This window comes from Eptesicus fuscus, chromosome 3 (assembly GCF_027574615.1).
Source record: "Eptesicus fuscus isolate TK198812 chromosome 3, DD_ASM_mEF_20220401, whole genome shotgun sequence".
NCBI lineage: Eukaryota > Metazoa > Chordata > Mammalia > Chiroptera > Vespertilionidae > Eptesicus > Eptesicus fuscus.
In genome coordinates this window covers 47,906,641-47,934,518 of record NC_072475.1, presented here as the reverse complement: position 1 = coordinate 47,934,518, position 27,878 = coordinate 47,906,641, and the positions used below count along the sequence as shown (strand labels likewise).

The 27,878-nt window shown below is 39.3% G+C and overlaps 1 protein-coding gene across 6 annotated transcripts in view; it reads right to left on the bottom strand.

The window, feature by feature from the left end:
* Positions 1-27,878, bottom strand: part of TP63 (tumor protein p63) — a 157,370-nt gene that overhangs the window by 37,466 nt on the left and 92,026 nt on the right. For 2 of the 6 annotated variants that reach the window (XM_008151587.3, XM_008151594.3), the window contains exon 12: positions 22,317-25,446. In XM_008151587.3, the coding sequence (XP_008149809.2) occupies positions 25,150-25,446 (297 nt within the window). In that variant the 3' untranslated portion in view covers positions 22,317-25,149. Of the gene's footprint in view, positions 1-14,621; positions 14,738-20,763; positions 20,861-22,316; positions 25,447-27,878 lie in introns of those variants that run through there. The other 4 variants (XR_008555553.1, XR_008555554.1, XM_008151592.3 and 1 more) reach the window with 4 other exon arrangements.

Below are 27,878 nucleotides of genomic sequence, written 5' to 3'. Positions count from 1 at the left end.
ATATTTTTCATTGTTTTCTACTGGTTGCAATTGTTTCTTTTTCCCCTCTTTTTTTTCAATTCTCTGGTTAATTTATTATTTTATATTATTGCATTTATCTCCTCTCTTAGCAAATCTATTCCACTTATTTTGAATTATTTAATGGTTGTTACCCTGGTTTTTGTAATATTCATTTCAATTAATCAAAGCCCACCTTCTAAATAACACTAAAGCAGTTCACATGTAATGCAGTTAACTTATAACAAAGGATTCTCAAATCCTCCCTTCTATTTCTGATGACATTTTTGTTATCCATTTCACTTAGTTATATGCCATAATTATCCAATATGTTCTTATCATATTAAAAATAATCTTTTAGATCAATTAAGAAAGAGAAAAACAAAAGTTTTTATTTTACCTTTATTTGCTTCTTCTGTGATGTTCTTCCTTTCAGGAATGTTTGGGAAAATTTATTTTTGAAGCCATCTGTGCCCAGAAAGTGTTTTGTGATCTGTTTTAAAATGATAAACTCATTTTTGAAAATTAAATATAACACTATTTAGATTTTCTCTTCTTTCCTGTATTTATTTTCATAAATTATGATCTTGTAAATTTGTTCATTTAATTTATAAAATTATTAGTCAAATATTTTTTCTTCATATTCTTTTATCTTTCTAATATATGTATCAATAATGATGTCCATTTTTCTTCCTAATATTGGTACATTGTACTTTTTTATTTTTCTGATCAATTTTTTTAAAAAGGTATATCCATTTCACTAATTATTTTTTTTCAGAAACCAACTCTTGGCTTTTTAATATTCTCTATTGTACTTTTGGTTTTTAGTTAATTAATTTATACTCTTAACTTTCTTCCTCATGTTTTCTTTGTGTTTAATGTTATTTTCCTAATGTTCTAAGATGAAAACTTGAATCATGATATATATATCCTTTCTGGTACAGGCCTGTAAAGCCAAAAGTTTTTTTTTTTTTTATGTCAGTAATAACTGAATACTACATTAATATGCCACATTTTGTTGTATGCTATTCAAAATATTTTGTAAATTACACTGTAATTTATTAATTTACCCATGAGTTATTTTTGGTTAATATGCAAACATGTGAAATTTTTACATTATTTTTATAAGTATACTATGTAGTATATTCTTCTAATAAACTTACTCTATAATATTTTTAATATTGTGAAACATTAAGATTAAGTTTATTAATTATGTAGGTCAAAACTCTAATTGCACTGACTTTTGTCTGCTTATTCTACCAGTTATTCAAAGAAAGTTTTAAATCTCTCATCTTGACTATAGTTGTGTCACTTCTTACTCTATATAACAAGATTGTGTTATTAAGTACAGATTTATAATTTTTATTCTCATTATTTCTAATAATGCTTTTTGTCTTAGGGCCTACTTTGCCTAATATTAATAAAATAATATTAGGTAAATTTTGGTGACTAGTTATTATATTATTTCCCAATTGTTGAAAAGTTTTTAACATCTCTATATACTTATGCTTGAGGTGTGACTCATTATTTTTATCACATATGAAATATGTAGTCAATTTACAGATAATCTATATATATAAACCCTAATATGCAAATAGACCAAATGGCAGAACAACCAAAGGACTAGTTGCTTTGAAGTGCATTGACCACCAGGGGGCGCACATGGAACATGGCAGGCGTCAGCAGCAGGTGGCAGAGCATGGAACATGGTGGGCGTCAGCTGTGGCAGGATGGTGGAGCAGGTGAGGTGGGCACCTGACCAAGGTGGGGCACTGGTTGCTGTCATCAGGGCGAGCCTCTGGCAGTTACTGAAAATTCTTTGTTCCTGTGAGCCACAGTCCTGCCCAGAGCTTGCACCTACTGCTGGTGCCGAATCCACCACTTGTACTGGCTGCTGGCCCCAATCGCCCCTGAGGGCTTCTCCCCTGCTCCTGAGGGGCGATCATGGCAGCAGCCACCACTCACACCCACTGACAGCACTGGCTGCCTCACACAGCTGCTGTTGCTGGCCCCAATCACTTTGCAAGGTCACAGGTGCAAACGGGGTCGGCGCCTTCAGCGTGTGGGAGCAGTGGCGGCAGGAGCGGGGCTGCTGGCAGACAGGGGACAGGGGGTTCTGCAGCAGGAGGGGGTGCAGAGGATGGGCCAAGACCCGCCCCTGTGCTTACCACAGCCTCCTGGCCCACAGTTCTTTTCAAGGTACAAGAATTTGTGCATTGGGCCCCTAGTTATCACATATTTTTAAGTTTAAATCTACCATCTTTCTCCTTGTTTTATGTTTGCCCCATTCTGCTTCTTTTTTTGTTGTCTTCTTTTAAAAAAATACTTTTATTGATTTTAGAGAGGAAAGGAGAGGGAGAAAGAGATAGAAACATCAATGATGAGAGAGAATCTTTGATCAGTTGGGGATTGAGCCCCCAACCTGGGCATGTGCCCTGATCAGGAATCATGACATCCTCGTTGATAGGTCGATATTCAACCACTGCGCCATGCAGGCTGAGCTGTTGTTTTCTTTTTAATTGATCATTTTCCCCCATCTATTAGATTATTAGTTATGTTACGTTTCTTTTCTTTTAGTACGTACCGTAGGGATCTCAGCATGAATCCTTAACTTATTAGTGCTGACTTCTTTTAAAATTAGTGCTGACTTTTAATCAGCATTTTGACCATTTCTCAGAAAATGTGAGTACTTGAGGACACTTAAATTCCATATTTCCCTGAGTTCAGACTTTTTTGGTATTATCAGATATTTTAATTTTATATATATACTAGTGGCCCGGTGCATGAAATTCATGCATGGGGGGTGTGTCCCTCAGCCCAGCCTGCACCCTCTCCAATATGGGACCCCTCGAAGGATGTCCTACTGCTGGTTTACAGAGATCAGGCCTCAACCGGCAGTCGGATATTCCTCTCGCAGTCCGGGACTGCTGGCTCCTAACTGCTCACCTGCCTGCCTGCCTGCCTGATTGCCCCTAATCTGCCTGCCGGTCTGCTTGCCCCCAAATGCCCCCCACCAGCCTGATCACTCCCAACTGCTGCCCGTGCCAGTGTGCTCACCCCCAACTGCCTCCCCTGCTGGCCTGCTTGCCCCCACCTCCCCTCCCCACTGCCCTGCTCTCCCTCAACTGCCCCCCTGCTGACCTGCTCACTCCAAACTGCCCCCTCCCCGCTATCCTGATCACCTACAACTTACCCCCACTGATGTCCTGCTTACCCCCAATGGTCCCACCCCCCACCAGCCTGATCACTCACAACTGCCGTCCCATCCTGGACTGATCACCCACAACTGCCCTCCCCTCTTGGCCTCTAACCATCTCTACCTCAGCCCCGCCACCATGGCTTTGTCCAGAAGAACATCTGGAAGGTCTCCTGGAAGGTCTCACAGTCTAATTAGCATATTACCCTTTTATTAGTATAGATAGAGGCCTGGTGCATGGGTGGGGGCTGGCTGGTTTGCCCTGAAGGGTGTCCCAGATCAGGGTGGGGGTTCCCTTGGGGTGTGAGGCAGCCTGAGTGAGGGGCTGAGGGCCATTTTCAGGCTGGTCAAACCCCCCAGTGGGGATCCTCACCCCTAGGGGTTTTGGCCAGCCTGGGTAAGGGGATTAGGACTGTTTTCAAGCTGGCCACACCTCCTTCAGGGTGGGGGTCCCCACTGGGGTGCCTGGCTAGCCTGGGTGAGGGGCTGATGGTTATTTTCAGGCTGGCCAAGCCCCCAAGAGGGGACCGTCACCCCATGGGAGTGTTGCCAGCCTGGGTGAGGAAGCTGAGGACTGTTTTCAGGCTGGCCATGCCCCCCAGTGATCCAGGCTCCAAGCCCCTCCTTTTTTTCTTTTTCTTTTTTTTTTTTTTTTTCAGCACCTCCTTGAGCAGAGTCCAGGGTTGGCTGGAAGCAGGTATCTGGGATTTATTTATCTTGTATAATTGAAACTTTGTAGTCTTGAGTGGAGGCCAGGACAGACCAGGGCGTGTGGGAAGCTTGGCTTCCTCCATCGCTGGGGGCAACCCAAGCCTTGTGCCCCCTCCAGCTCCATAGCTGCCGCCATCTTTGTTGGGTTAATTTGCATACTCGCTCCTGATTGGCTGGTGGGCATGGCTGGTGGATGTAGCCGAGTGATAGTCAATTTGCATGTTTCTCTTTTATTAGTGTAGATGATACCTCATGTTATATTACCATTATTCTTTTGAAATATTCACTGTTTGTATTTTATACTATTGATATTTTATACTATTGGTACAGTATTTCTATTCCTTCAAAGTTCCCCTTACCAGTAATTTTTTTCCCAATTACATTTGTCTAAAATAATTTTCTTGCATTTCTGTTTACATTTTCCTTCTTCCCAAAGGATAACTTTAGTATATCTTTTAGTGTGCACTTGCTGCTAATGAATTTTCTCAATATTTATTTGAAAATTTTAAATTTCATGTTTATTTTTGAAAGCTATTTTCTTTTTCTTTTTTTTTTAAATATATTTTATTGATTTTTTAACAGAGAGGAAGGGAGAGAGATAGACTGTTAGAAACATCGATGAGAGAGAAACATTAATCAGCTGCCTCTTGCACACCCTCCACCGGGGATGTGCCTGCAACCAAGGTACATGCCCTTGACCGGAATCGAACCTGGGACCCTCAGTCCTCAGGCCGACGCTCTATCCACTGAGCCAAACTGGTTAGGGCTGAAAGCTATTTTCACTTGGCATATAATTTTAGATTGTGAGTTTATTTCTCAATGTCCTTTTCTTGTCTTTTGGATTTCCTCATTTCCTTTGAAGAGCTATCTTATCAGTCTTTTACTTCTTTGAAAGGAATATGTCAAGGAATATGTCTGACTTTCTGGGTTCTTTAAAAATTTTCTTCTTGTCCCGCCCTCCTTTTTTTGGTAGCTTTCCACTGATTTGTCTAAGGATGGTTTAGTTTGTATTTAGTTTACCTGAGATATATAGTCTTTTTAATCTGTGAATTAATTTTTTTTGTCAGTTTTGGAGAATATTTTTATTTTTCTGTATGTTTCAACTGTTCCACTATTTTTTTTCTCCATCATTTGATCTTATTCTTGGTCTATTTAGTAATTTTGGATTGAATATTTGACATTGTATATAAAAACTATTACATCTTTGTATTTTTTAAGGGAGAGTATTGTGTTATTATTTTTCTTGGGGGGGTCACAGATAGATTATAGGTAGATCATCTCAATTTTAGAAGACACTATGATAATCTGAGGCTCAGTTTCAATCCTTATGAGTAAGTACTGGCTATTTCCAGTTTCCCCTTCCTCCTAACCAAGTCATGTGACTTATGTAATCTTTTCTTTCTTGTTTTTTATTGGTTTCCTAGAAGTTAATGTTAATTTTCATGCTCAAGTACAATAACTATATTGACTTTGCTTTGTATATTTGTTTCTTGTCCTTGTAACAAATATTTACTTGTAATTTGTCTTATTGTAGCTATATTTATTATTGTTAAGATACTTGTCTATTCTTTAGAATTTGTTCACTCATCACTTACTATCAACTGCCTATACTCTTTTGGGCACAAATTAGGCTCTAAGTAGGCCTATGGATACAAATTCCACCATTCCTGGTTTAAAGGGTATTGCAATAAAATATCAGGAGAATAAGAGACAAAATTTAAATGACTGGAATAGTAAACTATGTAACTGCATAAACTATGGGCTGTAGGGATGCAGACAAAGGAATATAATGGTTTGCCAAGAATGATGAAGGAGAACATGAGTGTGGTATTTGAGTGGACACTTGAAGGATGAGCAGGATTACCAGAAGAGGGCCATTATTTCAGGCTAAACAAAGAACATGAATAAGGAGAAAAATAGGACATTCAATAGGATAGTGTGGTAAAGAATGGGATAAATAATGTGGAGGATATTGTTGTAAGAGTGAGCCGGGCATGGTTAAGGCTGATTTTAAAACTTGTTTCTGAGATCCTTAAGCCAGTGATTCTGTTGCAAGAAATAGGACTAATTGTTATTCTTTGGTGATCTTAAGATGTGTGTTGGTTCTGTAATTACCTCCCAAGAGATGTGTTTACTAAGTAAAAATTAAGAAACAATTGATGCCTCCAGGGCTAAGTGTAACCAAGGAAAGAGAAACACACCTGCCTTTTTGGTCACCAATACTAATATTTTACTTTCTTCGGTTTTGAATAATAAGCTGAAGCCTCAGGTTGGAATGGAATGTAGGTCGCTCTAGGGTGGTGATTCAGGCTGACTGTTAAAGTTGCAAAACTGAATGTGGGTGGTTTTGTTGTGTAATCTTTTGCCTTAATCTTTCTGCCTTTAATGAAGTGCTTTGACTCTCTCTTTATATGTATGCCTGTTAGAAGTGGGACATGCATGGAGTTTCTTAATGGAACCTCATCAAATTTAAAGTCATGATTAAAAAATTGTTTGCCTTAGGTTAAAAAAGTCCTATTTAGTTATAGAAGAAAATTAAAAAAAAGAAAGAAAAGGAAAGAGCAATAATTAAAGCCTGGTTAAGCAGTTGGTATTATTTTATTTGGGGAATTTAAAGTCCATAAAATAAAATAATTTGGTCAAATTTACTTCCTTTTTTATTTTTATTTATTTTATTTTTTATATTTTTATTGATTTCAGAGAGAAAGGGAGAGGAAGAGAGATATAGAAACATCAGTGATGAGAGGAATCATTGATTGGCTGCTTCCTGCATGTTAGACCGAGCCCACAACCCAGGCCGCAATCCAAGCATGTGCCCTTGACCAGAAGTGAACCTGGGACCCTTCGGTCCACAGGCCGACACTCTATCCATTTAGTCAAACTGGCTAGGGCTTTATTTTCTATTTTAAGTGAACTTTAGATACAGAATTTAGTGTACAGAGCTAGTGTTCACATGCAGTGTTAGAAAGGAAATTTGGATATAAAGGGCAAAAAATATCTACTAAACAGTAATTAAATCAAAGATTGAATATTTTGTTTACCGTTTTAAAGATCAAACCTTTTCCAGAGCAGAATGTCATAACTTCAACTGTTTTTCAACATTTCAGTCAACATTTTCAAAAAAAATTTACCGAGCATCTACTATGTGCCAGGGTCTCTGCTAGAGCTTCCAGAGATAGTAATGAGCACAGAAAGTATATGCAAAATCCCTGATTTTTCAGAGATTAGTGTCCAGTGAGGAACATCAGGCAGTTGTTAAATAATCACACATATGAAAAAAATCATTCCAAATATGAGCAAAATACTCTGAAAAAAAGAAGTGCAATTATATGAGAGCTGATAATAAAGACATTGCAAATAAATATTTCTACTCTTTGTGGGCCTCAAGCATGGTTGGCACACAGGAAATTGGCACTATGAGCTTCTTGGTACTGTGGACAGAAAAGGAGTATTAGAGATAGGTTGTTGTTGTCACGACAGGTAGGGCTTTTGCATCATGTCCTGCAAAGCTAAAGGTTCCTAAGAGGTTCCTGAAGTTAAGTTTGCTCTTCTCTTACCTCAACTAGCACCTTCACTAGTCCTTTGCTTTCCTCCAATCCATGCCCATGGTGCTGCCAGAAAGACAATTCTAAAACTCATTTCCTACAGTGCCTCACTCTTCCCCAACAGCTTCTGAAATTTCTCGTTTATGGTGTTGGGTTTCTTTGCTCCATGGCAGACAGGACCTCCGTGATCTTCCCAGGCTTAAACCAGCCTTACCAGATTTGCCTTTCATCACACTTCTCCACACCCAAGCATCCCAAGTTCTAGGCTCAGGTAATATTTTATAGCAGAATCATTCACTTCCCTGAAACAGGTATGTGCTATTCCATTTTTTTCTGGGAAGCATTCCCCACCTTCTTTACCTGGAAACTCCCCACTCATTCAAAAATCACAAAGTCAACTGTGACTTTCTTACCAAAGCTTTCTCTTACTCCATAAGGGAGAGTTAGTTTTTTTTTGTTTGTTTGTTTTTTCTGTTTTTTTTTTTCTTAGAGATTCCTTAACACTTTGTAATAGTTACACCTCTCATCACATTGTATTCTAACTATTTAATAAATTAGATTATGAAATTCTCTGAGGGTGAAGACTAAGTCTTCTATAATCTTACTTTAGCTCCTTCCAGGTGGGTACCTAATACCATGCTTTGCACACATTAATGCACAGCTATGGAAGGAAAGAAGAGGCCTTAGGGTCTCTGATGTGTGTCTTATTTATTTGCAACTAAATGGTGAATTTTCATATATTTCTAAAGCTTAATGGTTATTAAAAGCAAAACCTTGAAGGCCAAATTAGGGTGGTCTTTGATACTTAGGACCAAAAATCCTAAGCCTATATGGCAACAGCATAAATGATAAAATACTGCCATTTCCTCAAGACCTTTACTTCTATTTATTGGAAAATTAACATCATAGGTTGGTTTTGTTAGAACAGAACACACTTTTTTTAAGTTCTCTATAGTTCTTGTCACAAATATACAAATATATAATATTTATAGTAAAGGTCACAATTTGGATGTAGTGATCAACCTGCATTTACTGTATTAAGTGAGTTTTTAGAAAGATAATATACTTCCTATAAGGAAAAAAAAATACAAGTTGATCTTCAAGTAAACACCATGAACATTATTATCATCAACAACAAATGCCTACTAAATATCTAGAATATGTAAACAGTTGTGTGAGCCTTAGGGAAGATAAGAGACCATAAGGTGGAATTGATTTCTCTGCATCTGAATGTTTAGAACACATTACCTCTTCTTTCTTACCCACCTACTTTGAATTTTTGAATTAGTTTATTTATTCTATTTTTTTAAAGAAGAATCTTCTGGGGGCTCAGTGTTACCCCAGTTATATTCTCATCCCAAACCTTAGCTCTTGGGCCAAGTTTTAGGCCAAGGGTTTATTTTTGGTATTGGTTTCATGCAAAATGAATCCATGGAGGTGGGTAAGTAGAAGAGCCTAAATTAACTCCCAAGTTGATGAATTAGGCAGAAGAGAAGGAGAAGTTCATGCTATTTACTGAAATAATTATGATAGAATAACATTTTATGCCCATCACCATTTTCTTTTATCTGCCTATTCACATCAGTAGTTGTTCTAGCCTTATTGCCTTAGGAGAGAGATAATTCATAATAGAATAAGAAAATGATTTGCTGGTGTTTTCCTGGATTTGAGTTATACATTTCTAAAGGTAAATTACAGAATTTAGACAGAGCCAAAATATTTGAAAGAAGATGAGAGTTGGCTTCCTCTAGCCCATAAAAGTTTTGTTTTCAATTGGAGAGAGCCATGATGGGAAAGTGATGAGAATATAGGCATTCATAGACACAGAAGAGAAAAGCCAGGCTTCCTGTTCTAAGGACAGAATCCTGGGAAAGTAGCAAGGCTTCAACATTGTGTGAATCTAGGCAGGTGGAGTCTAAACAGTGTCAGAGAGATTTATCAAGTTTCTAAGCCTGCCATGGAGAGAGCTGGGATGGACATTCACATGAGAGAACGAAATCTCTAAGGAATAGATTACTGACTAAAGACCAGTTTGGATCATGGAATTCTTAGCAAATATCTAAATGGACAAGGGACCGAATAGACCAAAACCCTCCAACAGAACTTAGAATAAACCTCAGGAAAAGGAAGGAGAAAGCCTGAATTGATTGGGATTGTTCCCATATTGACAAAAGGAGAGTCTGAAATAGAAATGGTCAAGATTTAATAAATATAAGAGATAACTTGCTTGCATGTTTAAGTTTGTGGCCTGAGATGCATATATGCTACAAAAGGGGGAAAATGAAGTAGGTTTGCTGGGAATGAACAGAGGTCTGAACTCAGCATGCCTTATCATTGAGGAGTTTGGTGGGAAAGTTAAGTGATATATGCAGAGTGCCTAGAATACAAAGACATGTATGATGTGACCCTGACCTTCAAGAGAATCACAGGTGGCCTATATTGATAAATGTATTCTTTAAGAGTTCAGTGATAATCCAAAGGATCATATGTTAAGTGTAACAACTGCAGAAGAAGTTCAATGAAGAAAAGATCAGTGACGGCGTAGTTGTCAGGGAAGGCCCCATAACAGAGGTGGGACTTGAATTTGGCCTTGAGGGAAGCATAACACTTAGGCAAATAAAATAAGTAAGCAGTGACTTGGCAGTAAAATAGAGCCTGGTGTTTGATAGTCAGTGAAGACTAGCTGCATTACAGCAGATGATTCCATTGTGTTAGAACATAGGTAAGACACATTGAAGAGGTCTTCCTGGTCTAAGGAAGAGGAGGTTTGGAACACTCAGCTAAGGATTGAACTTCAGTCTGTAGTCAGTGAGGAGTCATTAGAGGTATGTGAATGGAGGAACTTTCTGTGAAATGGGATACATCAAGAATATTAATTTCCAACAGTGTGTAATTTTGCTTCTAGCAAACCAGGCAGGCTTGTTACATAAGATCATCCTAGAGCAGTTACTTTGATGAGGGAGAGTATATGCCAAAATGGCAGGAAAACTTAAGACAAATTGAAAACCAGCAAAATAGAGGAACCATAGATTAAAGATACTCTGATTGTGCACCTGCAACCTTATCTTTAAATTAGAGATTGTGTATGTAGACTTGCTTTGCAAATGTTAGGGATCATTACTACGACTGTCTGATGAAGGAAAACATAACAATGTGAATGAATGAGTAACCAATGTTTACCATTAACATGCAGTTTGCTCATTGAGCTTGGGGGTTGTGTGAGATCCAGAGTTGTTTCTTGAAAGTGATTCACATAGATGTTCTTGTGTCCTTTGGGGCACAGGGAAAAAAGAGTAGTGTTTTCAAAATGTAACTCAGGTTTGTCACTGTCTGTTCAAAACTTTCCACTGATTTCCTGTTACACTCAGATTAAATAAAAGTCACACTGCTTACCATGGGTTACTTGTCTCTGTGTGATTTGGTCTGGATCTGGCCACTGTCTGACTTTATCTTCTAGTACTCATGGCTTGCTTCACTCAATTGTAGCCCCACTGGTTTCTTCATGTTTCTGTAACATGTCAAGTATATTCTCATCCAAAACCTTAGCTCTTACTCTGAACTCTTCCAAGAACACTATTCAGATATTTTTGTGGCCCACCCCTCATTTAGGTCTCTGCTTAATTGTTCTTCCCCGGGAACACAAATCTCCAAGTCAAAAGAAAAGCTACTAGGTTAAGGTCTAGATGCCTCTGAACAATGTATTTTGGTTTATTGTTTGTTGCAGATTAAATAATATTTTTTTCTTAAATATGTGTCCCTGGCTTTGTTATATTTTACTTCCAATAGCCTATAATTGTGGTTATGTTTGGAGGACTGCTCCTGGGTTACAGGATCCCTTTATTGGAAAACATGGATAGCTTAGAAGTGTCTGGGAGTTTATATACTCTTAGAGAGCCTTTTATTAATGACTGATAGGTACAGGAATATGAACACTTTGGTCTCAGGTTGAGACCTTTTTGAGGCAGCTTGACATTCCAGAGTGCACCTCCAAGTTCAAGCTGCTGCTGCTTCCTTTAGGCTTTGTCTATCCTTGCTTCCTTGGCATTCTCCACTATCCCTTCCTATTTTACCCACTCTTTTACTGTTTCTCCTTGGAGCCCTTTGTCAATAAATCACTTGTGCCTTATAAACTTTTGTTTCTGGGTCTGATAGTGGGAAATCTAACCTAAGACAGTGAATCACCTAGTTCTCTGTTTGTGCAAATGTGAATACATTGGTCACACTTTATTTACCTGTTGATAGTCATCTATGCCTTTCTCTCCATTTACATTCTTCCCAGACTTATAAATATGAGATTCTTATTCACTGGAGCTAAGTGCCAGAGAAGGCTTAGTTCAAAGGAATAGCATTTTTGCAGCAAGAACACCTTGGGCTTGTACAGATTCTAGTTCTTTGCTTCATGTGGCTCAAGCATAGATTTGACCTAACTCATTTCCTCCCCACATTCCTGGCTGGTAGACAAGGGCAGGGAGGAAGGAGAAGCTGAGTCACTAGGGCTTAATTCACTTGTCTGTTTCTTGGCCCCTAGAGCTCGCTTTAATTGTAGAAGCTTTCAGTGGGATTAGCTTTGCTGTAAAAAAAGCATGCTAGGTCTCTTTCAAAGTAGGCCCTTGGCTGTATGGGAACAGTAGTAATACTTAAGGCCTTTAAAAAATAAAGACATGCATCTGGTTTTGATGCGACTGTCTCTCAAACTAGGCCCACAGATGCCACCTTCCCCTGTGTCATCTACTGAGCCTGCAGTAGAAATCTAAGAACAGCAGTGAATGGATGCCATGGCACAAGTTACTGCTTAAGATGACTGGAACAGGTCCTTTGCCCTGAGGCCCAGATGGGCTTCCAAACACTCAGGAGAATTAGGGAAGCACAGACTTGTTTCTTTACCACGTATGACCAACAGTGAAGGCAAGTTGCAGGCCTCACTTAATATTCTAGGGAATAATGTCAGGCTCGTACTAGCGTACTATTGTTTGGCTCAAGCTAAACTGGGTTATGCTTTGCCCCAAAACATCAGAGAAACATTTAAGGATATTATTACCATGGAGTGAGAGAAAGAATATTGCAGTGGATGCGAAGAAGATACCTGGAAGTCATTCCAGATCCATCACTGACTAGCTGTGTGACTTTAGTTGATTTGACTCAAATGACCTGGGCAATAATGTCCCTGTCTATAGGATGCAGTGGTACCTTTGAAGTCACCACTGCAAGTATTCTATGATTTAGTCATTCTCTCAGTAGTATCCAGTGTTTTGCTGATCATTGAAAGGTTCCTCTATGAGCTAGTCTCAGCAGAGAAAACCGGACAACTCCTTATATGGAATTTACCCCAAGGCATAAGAGCTCTACTGATCTTCCCTCCATATCTTGGGAAGTATAGAAACTGCAAATTACTCCAGGGGTAACAGAACAGTTGCCTGAATATTCTGGAAGGTGTCTGGTCCCACTAGCAATTTTTTTTTTTTTAGTATTTTTTAATTTTATTTTATTGTTTAAAGTATTACAAATAGTAGTACATACGTCTCCTTTTTTCATGTAGTATTCTTAATGTTTTTGTCTGACTAGTTTTTTTTTTCTATTTCTCTACTAACTTTATTATTATTTATTAAAATTTCTTTATTGATTAAGGTATAACATATTTGTCCTCATCCCCCCATTCCCATCCCACACCCCTCCCCACGCATGCCCCCCCCGCCCCCCCCGCTTTTGTCCTTAACCACTGGTTAGGCTCCTATGCATGCACACAAGTCTTTTGGTTGATCTCTCCCCTTTATCCCCACCCTCCCCTCCCCTCTCTCTGAGGCCCTACAGTCTGATCCATGCCTCCTTGTTTCTGGGTCTGTTCTTGTTCATCAGTCTATGTTGTTCATTATTTCCCCTAGATGAGTGAGATCACTAGCAATTTTTGAATACTCAACTGAGTTGTAGAGCACCAGGAAAAAAGATGTTCCCCAAATTCTGTAATCCTTTCAAAGGCAAAATACATAAAGGTGATGCAGTGGTCTCTCCTTCCTGGCCTTTAGTTATATAACCTAAGACAGTGAATCACCTAGTTCTCTGTGATACTTTTGGATCCCATTCATCTCCCTAGTTTAATTAAGCCACATATTGACTGGCTCCCTACATTGTCATGCAAATTTTGGCTTTGCATGTGATGTTTATCACACAAAATATAAAGAATAGAAAGATTTAATACTTACTTATGCAATCAATCTAAGTTATAAGTCCTTTTACCAGATTTTCTTTAACTTTATTTTTCTTGGTAGGTTATTTATTTATTTAATTTGAATAATCTAGAAAATGGCCACTTATTTTCTTCTGTGTTGACATTGTCTCTTCTATTTACCAAGAGATTAGAAGAGGATGCCTCAGCTGGGAAAGGCGTGGTATGAAGGGATAATGTCATGGAAAATACCCATAGCTGTTGCACAAATCTTTGCTTTTATCCCAGGGATTTTCATTAGCACCTCCCACAGCTTTCCTCTAAATGGTATTAATTCTTATGGCCTCTTAATTTTAGCTATGTAATGTCAGTATGTAGTCAAGTCCTTGTTGTATTTCTCAAGTGGTGGGCTACCTCATATAGAATTATATGTTTCTAGAATATTAATGGTGGAGAAAAACTTCTGTTCTCTTAGAGATAAGAAAGATTGAGACCAACATGTCTTGTCCAAGCATTAATAAATTCAGAGCCGAGGAAATATTAGGATCCAGGCTCTGGACTCTCCTGTCTGGGTTGTTCCCATGCCTTATAGTATAGCCCCTTTCATTTCTATCCCTGTCATTTCCTCATTATTCTGGATTTGAATTTCCTCATGCCTCTGAACATGAAGTAGAAAAAGTAAGCCTAATGTCTTCTTTTTAAAGTGTGGAACAGTTTTTCTTAGAGAAAGTTCTTCTGCAAAACTTTAAGACTCGGACTTGGAGTTTAACCTAATTAGTTCCCAGGATTCACCTATGATAGAGATGTAGAAGTCTTCTCATTGAAAAAATAAAATAAAATAAAATAAAATCGACACTTAGAGACTGAGAATGCTTTCGGCTTTTAAAAAATGTTTTGCAGGTATTAACTTATCAAGTTCTCGTAATGAAGAGTAATGAGGTACCACAACTATTTCCATTTACACATGTGGCAAACTAGGCAAAGAGAAATTAAGTAACTTTTCCAAACTCACCAGCTGAAGTCTAGATGAGAACATAGGGGGTCAGCTGTAGAACTTAAGCTCTTGTTCACTCTTTTATTCAGCATATATTTTCTCTACACACTCTTCAAAGCAAAACACGAACTTCACTATAGTGTGGGAGATGAGATATGAAATAATTAGACCCAAACTTTTTCCTTACAGGAGATTGTCCAACTGAGAAGGACACTTGCCCTGTCCCTCTAAAGGGTGCTAGGCTTAGAGCAAGAATTTTGTCTTTCTTGGGTCAAGGAGCAATAGGTTTTCCAAAGGAAATTTTTGCTAGGCAATGGAACTATCTATATAGACTTATTTTTCCTTTAAAAAAAAATCTGTGAAGGCAGAAATGTTGTTAATCCTTAATCCAGGCACCACAAAGAACTTTTTTGGGGGCATTAATATATAAATATAAAGTGGCAGAGGCATCATGAGATGATCTGTATAGCACTAAAAGTCTAAAAGCCATAATTTGTTCCAATACTCCTATTGTGTGGATTACAGAGAATGTTTCCGGCCGAGAGTATTTGTGGCTGAAAAAAGCAAAGGGGTAATAAAGAGTAAAACAAATAGAGAGTAAGAGAACGATCCACTTGTAAGTAGCACCCAACAGTATTTATTGTCTTTCTAAGTTCCACTGAGAAAGAGAGAGTAACAAGAACAAGCAACAGTATCGGGCCTTGCAGTGGCACAGAAAAGAAGTTTCTTCTAAGTAGGAGTTTGGTTTTGTTTTGCTAAAAATGGCAAAGGAAGGTCAAGACGCACTGGTTCTTCCTTGCTATTGGTCGGTTGGATGCAGCTCTGCTGTGAGATGCTGGACAGTCTTATTTCCTGCCTGGACCTTGTTTCCTACTCATTAAAATGAGAAATTTAACTAGATGATTCCTGTGTTAGTTCCTTTTGGTCTGTGCTTCTAAGACACTGTAGTGCATTGTCTTTCTCAACCCGGAATTTCCCACAGTGTCTTACACATACCAGAAAGTATCAAGGGAAACTGAGCAAACCTTTGGACAGGAAGCACACAGGGGACCCCAATAGCACCAAAGCCCAGATGCCATGTCTGTGCAGACCTCCGTTGAGCTCAGCCTGCCCCATCAGATTCTCACACCTTGACAAAGTTCACCACCTCTGGTTTCCTCACCATGAATGTACCCACCTCATTCAACATGAGGAGGAGAGCCTGGTATTACACAAGAGTATCACAGAAATAATTGGAGTGGAGTTCATAAGAACATAGTCTGTCAGCCAAGAGACAGGAGAGCCCTTCCTCGGAGAAGGAAAGAATGCATTACAGTCATGGGAGAGGCAGAGCTTCCCTGCTGCTGCCATCTTCACCAAGGGAGGTCAAAGTGTTACAGAGGCTGTGGCAATGAGCAAAGACTGTGGTATTGTACCCCAGGACAAGAAGTAATGAGGCTAAGGAGATGAATGATGGAGGGGAGAGGCAGCCAAGCGATGTCTCATGTGTAAGATATTATATGAGGGAAGGAGAAAGGCAGCATCTGAGAAGACAGAACTTCCATTGACTGTCAAATGTTGGTTGAACAAGAGCCAGCCATGAGACAATACCATGCATACTGCTGAGCCTTGGTGAGACAGCACTTGGACATGAGTTCCTGCACTGCATGTGACACTGGAACGTATCATAGGCTTGAGAGTGAGGGTCAATAAGGATGAGGAGGCAGGCAACTACCTCCAAGAAATGGCCTGAAACTCCTGGCAAAGTACAAATAAGCCCAATGCCCAATTCACTATAGAGGGAATTACCACTTGCCCAGAAACATCAGTTTTGGGTGGAGAATGGAATAGGATGTGGGTGTCTTTCATAGAAAGGAAGAGAGGGAAACAAGCAGGGAAGTGTCTAAAGAAAATTATTACATCATTTTTGTTGAGAGCCTGTGCTACTTATGACTGAATCAGTTAGGGTGAAACACCTTAGGTTCCCTGAAAAAGAAAAGGATATTGAGATGTCCCTTTCCCAAAAGTAGTAAAAGAAGAAAAAATACCAATGCAAATACATACACATGTCTCAGTGGCCTGAAAATCACTTTGAACACTGCGTGTTTGATACTTTCCCTAGGACTTCTCCTTCCCATGTGATGTTCCATAAAGTGAATTTCCTAGAACATTCATTTACAGGATTTTTGTTGTAATTTTTGTTGGATTTTTAGGTACTAGGATTTGTTCTAATATACCAAACATGTTTGCACCTTGATGCCACCGTAATTACAGAATTCTTGAGAACATATCCAACATGCAATTCGCAGGAGGCCAGGTGGAATGACACAGCAGAATTTCATTTTACAGCCCAGAATCTGACAAGGGGTTGATCTCCTTATTCTTTCTCCTTTTAATCTCATTTACAATTTCAGCTTTTCTGAACCCAGGGGTTATAAATGCTTTCAAGTGCTTTCTCTAACTTTTACTCATTAATGGAGCTGAGTAGTGTTAGGAAGGTATTGGTAAGTTGTAGAAAATTGGACAGACTGATGTGAACTTGGCTACAAAATGGTAGGGCAGAATGATCCATTTAGAGAAGGTAGTACCTAGAGTTTAAGAATATAAACTAGTATGCCAAGTCATCATATTTTTTTTTTTACTGATAAATTGTGGTATTCTCCAAATTATAGTGCAACTGTCAGATGAGTTAAAGTGCCATAAAATTCTTAATTTACTATCTATTGTTCCCTAAGCTAAATTATCTTAGCTAGAAATGTTTTTCCCTTTCTTGGCCCTGTGTACTTAACTTTTACTCAAATTACAAAATGCTGTACCTTCAAGATCCTAGGCCTAAATTCTGATCAGAATCACAAAAGAGAAATTTACCTGCCAGTACTTGCCACCCACTTGGCACATAGATTTTAAGCACACACCCAACATTGACTCTAAAAGCAACAGTTTAAACTACTAGTTTAAACTACAATTATCTAAAAAAAAATGTATATTTGAGCTTTGGGACTATAATTTGTCTTAAAGCTATAACCTCATATCTAGTATATTTTGGCAGTGCTGTTTTATGCCATCCTTCAGGTCTCTCCTAAAATACTACTGTAATACTAACAAGTTAGGAGTTCACACACTCATTTTACAGAGGTGCAGGGGATTAATCTGGCCCCAGTCATCACATTTTGTTCAAGCCAGTGTTCTTTTCACTCTGCCTCTTGGTATTTCCATGAAAATTGATATATCCAAATAGCCATTTTTGGAATGAGTCCGAAGCACCAGGCAAAAACACAATTTGATGAAGTTAAAAAATAATGGACACAGTAAGGTCTTTTATGGATGCAAAGAGGATGCTGGAAAAAGCTATACTGAAGGCTGGAAGTGTCCTTTACTCTAGTTTACTTAATAAGATAATTATAAATAAGAAAGAGAAAGAATCATTAGACCCACATGTATGGCTATGTGGTTGAGTGTTGACCTATGAACCAGCAAGTCAAGGTTGGATTCTATTTGGGGCATATGCCTGAGTAATGGGCTCAATCCCCTGTGTGGGCATTGGGCATGCGGGAGGCAGCCAATCAATGATTCTTTCTCATCATTGATGTTTCTATCTCTCTCTCCCTCTCCCTTCCTCTCTGAAATCAATTTAAAAAACAAACAAACCAGTATATATAAAAAGAATCATTGAAGGGATAATGAACGCCACCTCCTGCCAGTCTGTGGGTGCCCTGACTCAAAATCACATGCATCTTCCCTGGGTCAGGAAGGCTCAATGTGTACCCACCACGCATGCACAGCCCTTTATTTCATTATTTTATTTTGCTAACACGATTGGCTTGTAAACCACTAGGATTCTTTGGTTGCGTTCCTAAATAAACAATAAGTTATAGACAAAAGCAGAAATATGATCCCTGGATCTCAGAAGTCCTATGCAGATTTTAGGTAATCCAGGCACATATAATTGACATTCTCTTTAGTATTCTGTAACTATTAATATTGGGTAAATTATTCTAATAACTACAGTGAACAGGATTAAGTCATTACCCATTATCATCAGCATTTAATTAATCCTTGAAAAAATTGTATTAATTTTGTGAATGAAATAGACAAGTAATAAGAAGATAGTGAAAAACATCTTCAGCAATTTTAATAAGAACTTAAGTATAATAAACCTAAAATTTTGTTTTTTGTTTTCACCATTTTAGACATATATACACACACACACACACACACACACACACACACACACACACACACACACACTAGTGGCCTGGTGCATGAAATTTGTGCATGGGGGTGTGTCCCTCAGCCCGGCCTGCACCCTCTCCAATCTGGGTCCCCTCAGGGGATGTCCGACTGCCAGAGAGGGATGTCCAACTGCACTGGGCCACTAGTATATCTATATATATCTATATATATCTATATATATCTATATATATCTATATATATCTATATACTATATACTATATACTATATACTATATACTATATACTATATACTATATACTATATACTATATACTATATACTATCTCTCTCTCTTTCTCTCTTTCTCTCTCTCTCTCTCTCTCTCTCTCTCCCTCTATAGGGAGGGACTTGGAGAGTATTATGCTAAGTGAAATAAGCCAGTCAGAGAAAGACAAGTATCACATGATCTCACTCATATGTGGGATCTAATGAACAAAATAAACTGATGAATAAAATAGATTCAGAGACATAGAAGCATGGAACAGACTGTGAAATTTCAGAGGGAAGGCAGGGGTGGGTGGGTGATTGGGAAGAGATCAACCAAAGAACTTGTATTTATATATGTACTAGAGACCCAGTGCATGAATTCATGCACCAGTGGGGTCCCTCGGCCTGGCCAACATCCCCTGAGGCTTTCTGACATCCCCTGAGGGGTCCTGGATTGCAAGAGGGCACAGGCCAGGCCAAGGGACCCCACGGGTGCATGATTGGGGGTGGGGAGGGATGTGGGAGGTTGGCCATCTGGGGAGGGACCACAGGAGGGCTCCAGGGTGTATCTGGCTTGTTTTGCTCAGTCCTGATAGCTGGATCCTAGCAGCAAGCTAACCTACTGGTCGGAACATCTGTCCCCTGGTAGTCAGTGCAAGTCATAGTGACTGATCGACCAGTCGACTGTCTGCGCCCCTGGTGATCAGTGCACGTCATAGCAAGCAGTTGAGCATCCTTAGCATATCATCAGCATATTACACTTTGATTGGTTGAACAGCTGACTGGTCGACCGGACACTTAGCATATTAGTCTTTTATTACATAGGATAACCCTTGGACACAGACAATAGGGTGGTGAAGTCCTGGGGTGGAGATTGGAGCAGACTAGAAAGGATCAAGGGGAGAGAAAAAGGGGACAGATATAATCCTTTCAACAATAAAGATTTAATTAGAAAAAAGAATCTGTCCTATATAATAAAAGGGTAATATGCAAATCGACCGAATGGCAGAATGATGAGTCGCTATCATGCAGACTACCAGGGAGCAGACGCTCAATGCAGGAGCTGCGCCCTGGTGGTCAGTGAGCTCCCACAGGGGGAGTGCCGCTCAGCTACAAGCCAGGCTGACGGCTGGCGAGTGCAGTGGTGGTGGCAGGAGCCTCTCCCACCTCCGTGGTGGCACTAAGGATGTCTGACTGTGAGGAGTGGGCCTAAGCTATCAGTTGGACATCTCCTGAGGGCTCCTGGACTGCTAAAGGGCACAAGCTGGGCTGAGGGGACAACCTCCCTCCCTGAGTGCACAAATATCATGCACTGGGCCTCTAGTATATATATATATAAAAGCTGAAGCAACTGTCTGACCATTCGACCATCCAACCAGTAGCTATGACATGCACTGACCAGCAGGGGCAGATGCTCAGTGCAGGAGCTGCCGAGTGACAGCAACTTTGCAGAGTGTCCTCTTACACTCTGGGACCCCGCAGGGGATGTCAGTCTGCCAGTTTCAGCCCCATCCCCATAGGACAGGCTGAGGGACCCCACCTGCTGAAGGGACCCCGCTCACTCTGCAGACGCCCTTTGAGCTCCGGCGCCACCCTAGGTGTGGCTGGCTGGGGAGGGACTGTAGGAGGTTGCCTCTAAGTTGTGTTGGGCCCATCTCTTTCTCACTCCCTTTCCCTTTTTCTCTCTGAAATCAATAAAAATATACTTAAAAACCCCCAAAACTACAGTTAAAACAGAAGTACCTTAAAAGAATATCAAGGATTATCCACTTCATTGCTTCTTCTTTTTGTTTTCATGGCATCATTGTATCAACCATTTCATTTTGGGGGAATCCATCACCTATATTTTAAGGAATGAGAATTGGAATCTTTTGGCACCCCTAATGTAAGCTGAACCAGCCCTCCCTCTATGAATGTGTATATACATTATAATATGATGACATTTATAATTAGAAAAATGAACTGATATATTTAAATTGTGTATATTATATACTCTGTTATTCTATTAAGTTATTTATAAATCTAAGATATTACTTTCATGCCATCTAATGCTAGCTCATAAAAGAGCTTTTTCATTTCTTTAATAATTAAACCATTTTGATAGTATTTTATTGGTTGAACTAATGTTTATAACTAAAAGGTGATATTTAACACTAAATTTATAGGAGAATGTGCCCAGAGACCACCATCTGCAATGTTGTTCCCACACACAACCAGAGTAATCTGCATCCCAGCCCTGCAGTTCTGAGCAAGTCATCAGGTCACCTCTTAGCACCATGAGAAGGTCACTAAATTAGACATTAGGAGTATCTAATCCCTTTCCAAAGCACACTTATTCTGACCTCAGTCAAACTATGAAATCTGTGAGGATATCTTTCTGGTCTTTTCTGCTTCATAGATTGGGTAAAATGAGAAAATCCTATATAATAAAGAGGTAATATGCAAATTGACCATCACACCCTCACAAGATGGCTGCCTATGACCAGGCCGGCAGGGGGGTTAGTGAAGGATGACCAAACAATTGAACAAGCAGGCTGTGTGGGACGACGAGGCTGGTGAGGGAGGGCCATGAGGGGCAACCAGGCCAGCAGGGGGGGGGGCAGTTAGGGGCAACCAGGCCAGCAGAAGGGGGTGGTTGGGGGCGACCAGGCTGGCAGGGGGGGCAGTAAGAGGCAACTAGGCCGGCGGCGGGGGGGCAGTTAGGGGCGACCAGGCTGGTGGAGGGGTGCAGTTGGGGGTGATAAGCTGGCAGGGGGGGCAGTTGGGGGCAACCAGGCCAGCAGGGGGGGCAGTAAGGGTTGACCTGGCCAGCAGGGGGGGACAGTTAGGAGTGACCAGGCCGGCAGGGAAGGGTCAGTTGGGTGTGACCTCGCTGTCAGTGGGGTGCAGTTAGGGGCGATCTGGCTGGCATGCAGAGGCAGTGAGGGGGGGAGCAGTTGGAAGGCAACTAGGCCGATACGCAGGTGAGCGATTAGGAGCCAGCGGTCCAGGATTGTGAGAGGGATGTCTGACTGCTGATCCCCGGGATCGGGCCTAAACCGGCAGTTGGACATCCCCTGTGGGGTCTCGGATTGGAGAGGGTGCAGGCTGGGCTGTGGGGACCCCTCCCATGCATGAATTTAGTGCACAAGGCCTCTAGTAATGATTATAATGTTCTGAGATGAGAAGCATCAATACTGAACCTCTTTAATGTTTTCTCATAATATTTTTCTTCCTCAATGATTAAAAATAAGGCCAAAGGATACACAGACAGACAGATACACACACACACATACACCCTCCGACACACCATCCACACCATTTCTCAATGCATTTTTATTTATTTTTAAATTTTATTGCATGTCTTGGTAAACATTATAGATTTGCTTCTGGCTCACCAAAAGCCCATAATACAAAATACCAAAAGACAAGCAAGTGAAGCTTAAAAAAAAAGTATCACATCTATAAGAAAGAATCTTTCAAAAACATTAATAAAGTATATAAAATATTTGACATTTTACTAATTTTTGTACAATTATAAAAATAATAAAAAAAAACACAACCCTTAAACATTCAATATCCCACGTACTATATTTTAGGGGAATATCAAGAAAACAAATATTAATGGATTTAATGAAGAAAGTTCAGTTCTCCATTTCTGTTTCTCATCACCTCTAAACAAAAATCTTTCCATTTGCAACAAGGCCACAAGGCTTATCCTCTGAACTGGGGGAACATTAAGTCCACCCCCATTTCTGTGCCTTTAATATTATTTTATCCCATTGCCCTAGCTACTCATACACTCAAAGAGTGTAAGTTTCCATCAGGATGTGAGGCCAGTAGTTGCACCTAGACTTGGCTATTGCCAAATCCATGAGATACAGTACAGGAATTTCTGAGTCTCCTAGTGCCATCTGAATAGTGCTAAAATAGTTCAGAAGTCCTTACATTTACTCAAACACTCAGGATAATAGAAGAAGCCATGTGTCCTCCTAGCTTTGCCAAGGCACAGTTTTTGTTCTTCCCCTTAATAGGTTTTCAAAGCTGCCTGCTTGTTCCACAAGTTAACAGTGCTTATTATCATTTAAGCACAATGAAACTTTGAAATCAAGGACTCACCCTCTTGAACATACAAAATAAAAATAATAAAAAACACAACTTTCTCTCCCCCCATCTTACTTATGACATTTTTTTTCTTATTTGACCTTTTAGTTTTACTAACTGGTATCTCCATGAAAATATAAAAAAACACAATAATAATAATAATAATAATAAAAGGTTTCAACTGTGGTTCTGAAAAACCCGCTATCCCCAAAAGAAAAAAAATAATTGAAACATAAAATATGTGATTTCATACACAAAACATATGTATACTTTTCAGATGAAACACATACATTATATTTTAGAGCCACATTAGCCCTTTTGTACTTTAAAATACAAATCGAAGCTTATGTGCAAGGATAGCCCTTTACCAGAAAGTACAAGAGGATTTTACAGCTCATTAGCATATATACAAAATATTTGTTTTATAGTTTGAAAAAAACACACACATTTGCTACAAAGTATGTTTCTAAAATATTTAGGGGAATATTGTCATATTTTCCCAAACATTGAAGACAACTCTTTGTTTATGTGGTTCAAGCAACAGCTCCCACAGTAGGCTTATCCCCTGAACTGTGGGGACATTTTTATGTCTCTGCACAGTCCAGGAGAGAGATGGATGGGAAATTGGGTTCTCACAGTTACTTTCCAACAAAATGAAACTCTCATTGATCAAAAAAGAAAAGTGATATAGTGATGTAACTGATGCCACAGAGAAAAACCAATATCCTAATTTTATATTTTCCAAATCACTACTCCTATTTTAAACCATGAAGAGAGAAAGATAAAGAAGCCTCTACATGCAGAATTTTATAGAGTAGGAGGGTCTTTAAAAGAAACATTTACCAAATAATATTATCTGTTTCAAAAGGTCTTCCAAGAATTTAAATTCATGGTCCACTGAGGTCTCTTACTATTTAGTGGTGATTCAATATTTCCCATATAATATCTGATTTTCCTGGATATTCTGAAGAGACATTATGACTTCACTGTAAGAACTAGGTAGATGACATTCATTTCAATCAACTCAACCTTAATTCTACCTAGAGTAGTAAATGTGTAATTGAGTTTGTTAATCTACTAATAAATTTCAGTTTTAAGGCTTCTATAATGGCCACAAATGTTTTACCAATAAACACTAAGAAATCAGGTGTCTGGTATTAAATTTGAGGGGATTATTGATATATCCAGATAGATGATGCCATGGACCTTTGAAGAATTTTAGCCATGGCCCATATTCCCCATTCCCAACCAAAAGCAAGAGAGAATATTTCCTTCCTCTAGTGTGTGATAATATGAACTTTTTCTTATAATTGGATTAAATAACCCCAAAGTGAATCACCACCACTAGTAGGAATGCCACTAACATAAGATACACCAAAATAGAGAATCATATACATATGTATATATCACACCCACATAATAAGTAATGGTAAATACAACTGAATCTACCTGAAGGTTTGATGTGGCATTTGTTTAGCATCAAAAGAACTGAAGGGACCTATACATAATTGTCACTCACATGTACCAGAAGCTCTAAATAGGTATTACCGTACATGGTATCCCTTGAGAGAAGGGGTACAGATAAGCCATCCAAAACAAGTAAATTAAAAAGTCACTAAGTGCAACTCAATTTCCTTTCCTTTAAATTATATTTTAAACAATACTCAATGCCCCCCACTCAAAAATATATACTGTATATTTATATATTTAAATATATAGTCTTAGACTATAAGAGTGAAAATGCTTTATAAAAGTCAATGAGAGAGCTCTACAGCTTAAGAAGACACTCACTGCTTTTTTTGCTCACTTCTACTTATTCATGATAACTTTAGTCTTGCAAATAATAGATTTGAAGGCTTAAAGCCAGAACCAGAACCAGACACCTGGTTGGACATTCGGTAATGTAGCCTTTTACTTCTCCTTCCCTTAAGAAACCACAATGAGAAGAGGAAGGAGGTAGGGAGAATGCTTTGAAGGTCAAGCAGCAGTGCCTTGTAGGGTGGTGGGCTGATGGGAAGAATATGGAAAGAGCTCACACAATAGTGCTCACTCCCCCTCTTCTTTGATACGCTGTTGCTTGTTGCGACGAGCATCCATGTCAAAGTTGAAGTCATTCCACTCATCGCGGGGTGGGAAGGAGATGGTCTGGCGGAGGGTGAAGCGCACAGCATCAATAACACGCTCACCCCGGGTCTCACTGGAGCCCACACTGACTGTAGAGGTACCACTTGGGGTCCGCAGGAGGTGGGGAGGGGAGGAGAAGTCGTGTAGCTGCCGGTGGTCCAGAATGCCTTTCCAGATTGCATGTCGGAATTGCTCAGGGATTTTTAGACTTGCCAAATCCTGTGCAATAGGAAAGGGAATTAATTAGGGAGAATCAGGTCAAAGAGACAACTGACATTTAGTCTGTAACATTTTGTCATTCCCGGGTGCTCCTCTGGTTTAACTGACCTGAATTTATTGATCTCTAAATTGGAAAATAAAATAGCTCTCCCATAACCTTTGGTACTACATGTAACTAAGCACAAAGGTACAGCCTTCAAGTGCCATCTCTGCTTGTGGAAAACACTTTGCTCATTTTTTACTGGTACCAGTTCCTTCATTAGTTAAGTGGGGACAATAGTTAGATCAGAGGGCAAAAATGTCAAAACAGAAACATATGGTAAAGTACCTTCCAACTCTCAAATCTACATGGTTCTAGTCACTAGAAGAAAGGTATTAATGGAATGACACCACCACTCAAATGAGGATTTGAGAAGAAAAGATTACTATCAGTTACTAAAGATTTTCTATGTGCCATCCACTGAAATAATTATTTTATATTCATGATTTCATTTAATGCTCAGATTAGTGGTAGATATTATTATACCTATTTTTAGATAGGAAAGCTGAAGGTTAGAGAAGTTGACAAGCCTAAGTTTGCATAACTAAGTGAATGACTTGAGTTCAATGGCCCAATTTCCAAAAGGTCTCTTAGTTCTTAGATAAATTAAGGTACCAAAATGCAGAGTATGTTCCCATATTCTATGGATGGGAGTAGAAGGCATGACAAATATGGTTGATCTTAACTAAGGTGGTGGCATCTCTTACATTTATCTACAGTAGCTCTTCATTACCTTGTTTCAATGAGGGCTAATTTTGGAAAATTATATTATTGTTTTTAAATTTTTATGGAATGACATGGTGAGTAGAAACAACATTGTTCTTGGAGTTAGAACTTGAAAGAGGATCTTTTATCACTGACTGGCTCTAGACCGTCATCAAGTCACTTATTCTCTACTGGCCTCATTGCTAAAATGGAATACAATTCCTTTTTAGGTCATTGTGGAATAATGTAAATATGGATACGAAAGTATTTTGCAGATTATAAGCCATACTATATAAATCTTAACCATGTGTATTATTGTTGTGTTATTATTAATCCACCCTTGCATCTTAGAGAAAATACTTATGAAAACTCTCAAATTTAATGACACTCCTTTTCCAGGAAAGGATGCCAAATAACTTAGACTGATATTGAGAGACAAGCTGAAAAAGATGTTTTATTTCCAGTAATGAAATGGAAGAAGCTGAGGTGAGGATGCAGAATTAGATAGCTTCCCAAACTTTCCCAATTTGGACATTTGCAGTATGGGTACTCCATTTCCTATTCTAGGAGAAGAATATATTATAGAGAAGATGATCCATAAGTAGATAAGTGAGCATAGTTCTTTATGCTTCTGACATTCGCAATAATAAGTCCAAAACTCCTTATAAACTAGGCTTCATTAATCTGCATGACTCTCTGGATAGATTTTAACTCATTACAGACAGGTAAGAAAGCTGTGGCCCAGACACTGGCACAAGACCTAGCCAATGCCAACAGAGAGAGATGTACTTGTGGAGAACATCTACAGATCCTAATAGGCAAGGAAGCATCCTGACACACACCCCAGTGGGGACAATGAACAAGTAGAAGGTATAACTTTAAAAATGTAGGGAAGAGACATATTTCCTGTTCCATCATGTAGGGTTCCCAAACAGAGCAACTCCATTGTCTTCAATGGATGGACATCATTGTAGTTATCTAAAACCTCTCAGAACTAACTATGAAAGCTTTCTCTATAGTTTCACCTTCAGGGAGCAGCATCCAGAGCTGATTTATGGGGTGGAGGGGGTTGGGGATAGGGGCAGCACAGCATATATGGTTTACCACAGGGCTGGGCATTCTCATGCTGCAAGGGCATCCCTGGCATCGGTGCTCAAGGAGAGGGGAAAAATAGTCCCAATTACAGAAGCAGAGGCAGAAGCAGAGGCAGAGAGGATCTTCTTCCACCAGTCCAAAGGGACCTCTGGAAGCTGGTAGACAGAATAGTAAACCCCAAAAAGAGCAACATGAAAGGCAGCCAGGGTGGAAAATTAGATTGCCTAAACCAGAACAATACAAGCTCCCATGTGAGCAGCAGTTCAAGACATGGTGTAGCTTGCTCCAAAATATAAACCAAAGAATATAAAAGCCAGAGGAGAGTGATTTTGAACCCAATTGGATTAATTGTGGCCCAGAGAGGCAAAGCAATAACCACAAGTTTGCATTGCTACTAAAAAGCAGAGTTGGGATTTAAACTCATAAGAAGTAATCTTTCCCCATAATCATGGATTTCTGAGCCTATTCTGATAGAATTGAAAATGAATGAACATATGGTTTTCACTGAGAAGAGCAGCTGAATCCCTTTAAGGTCCCACTTTAAGGAAAGGCAGAAAAGGCCAATTCATAGAGTTAAAGACCAGAAGTTTAC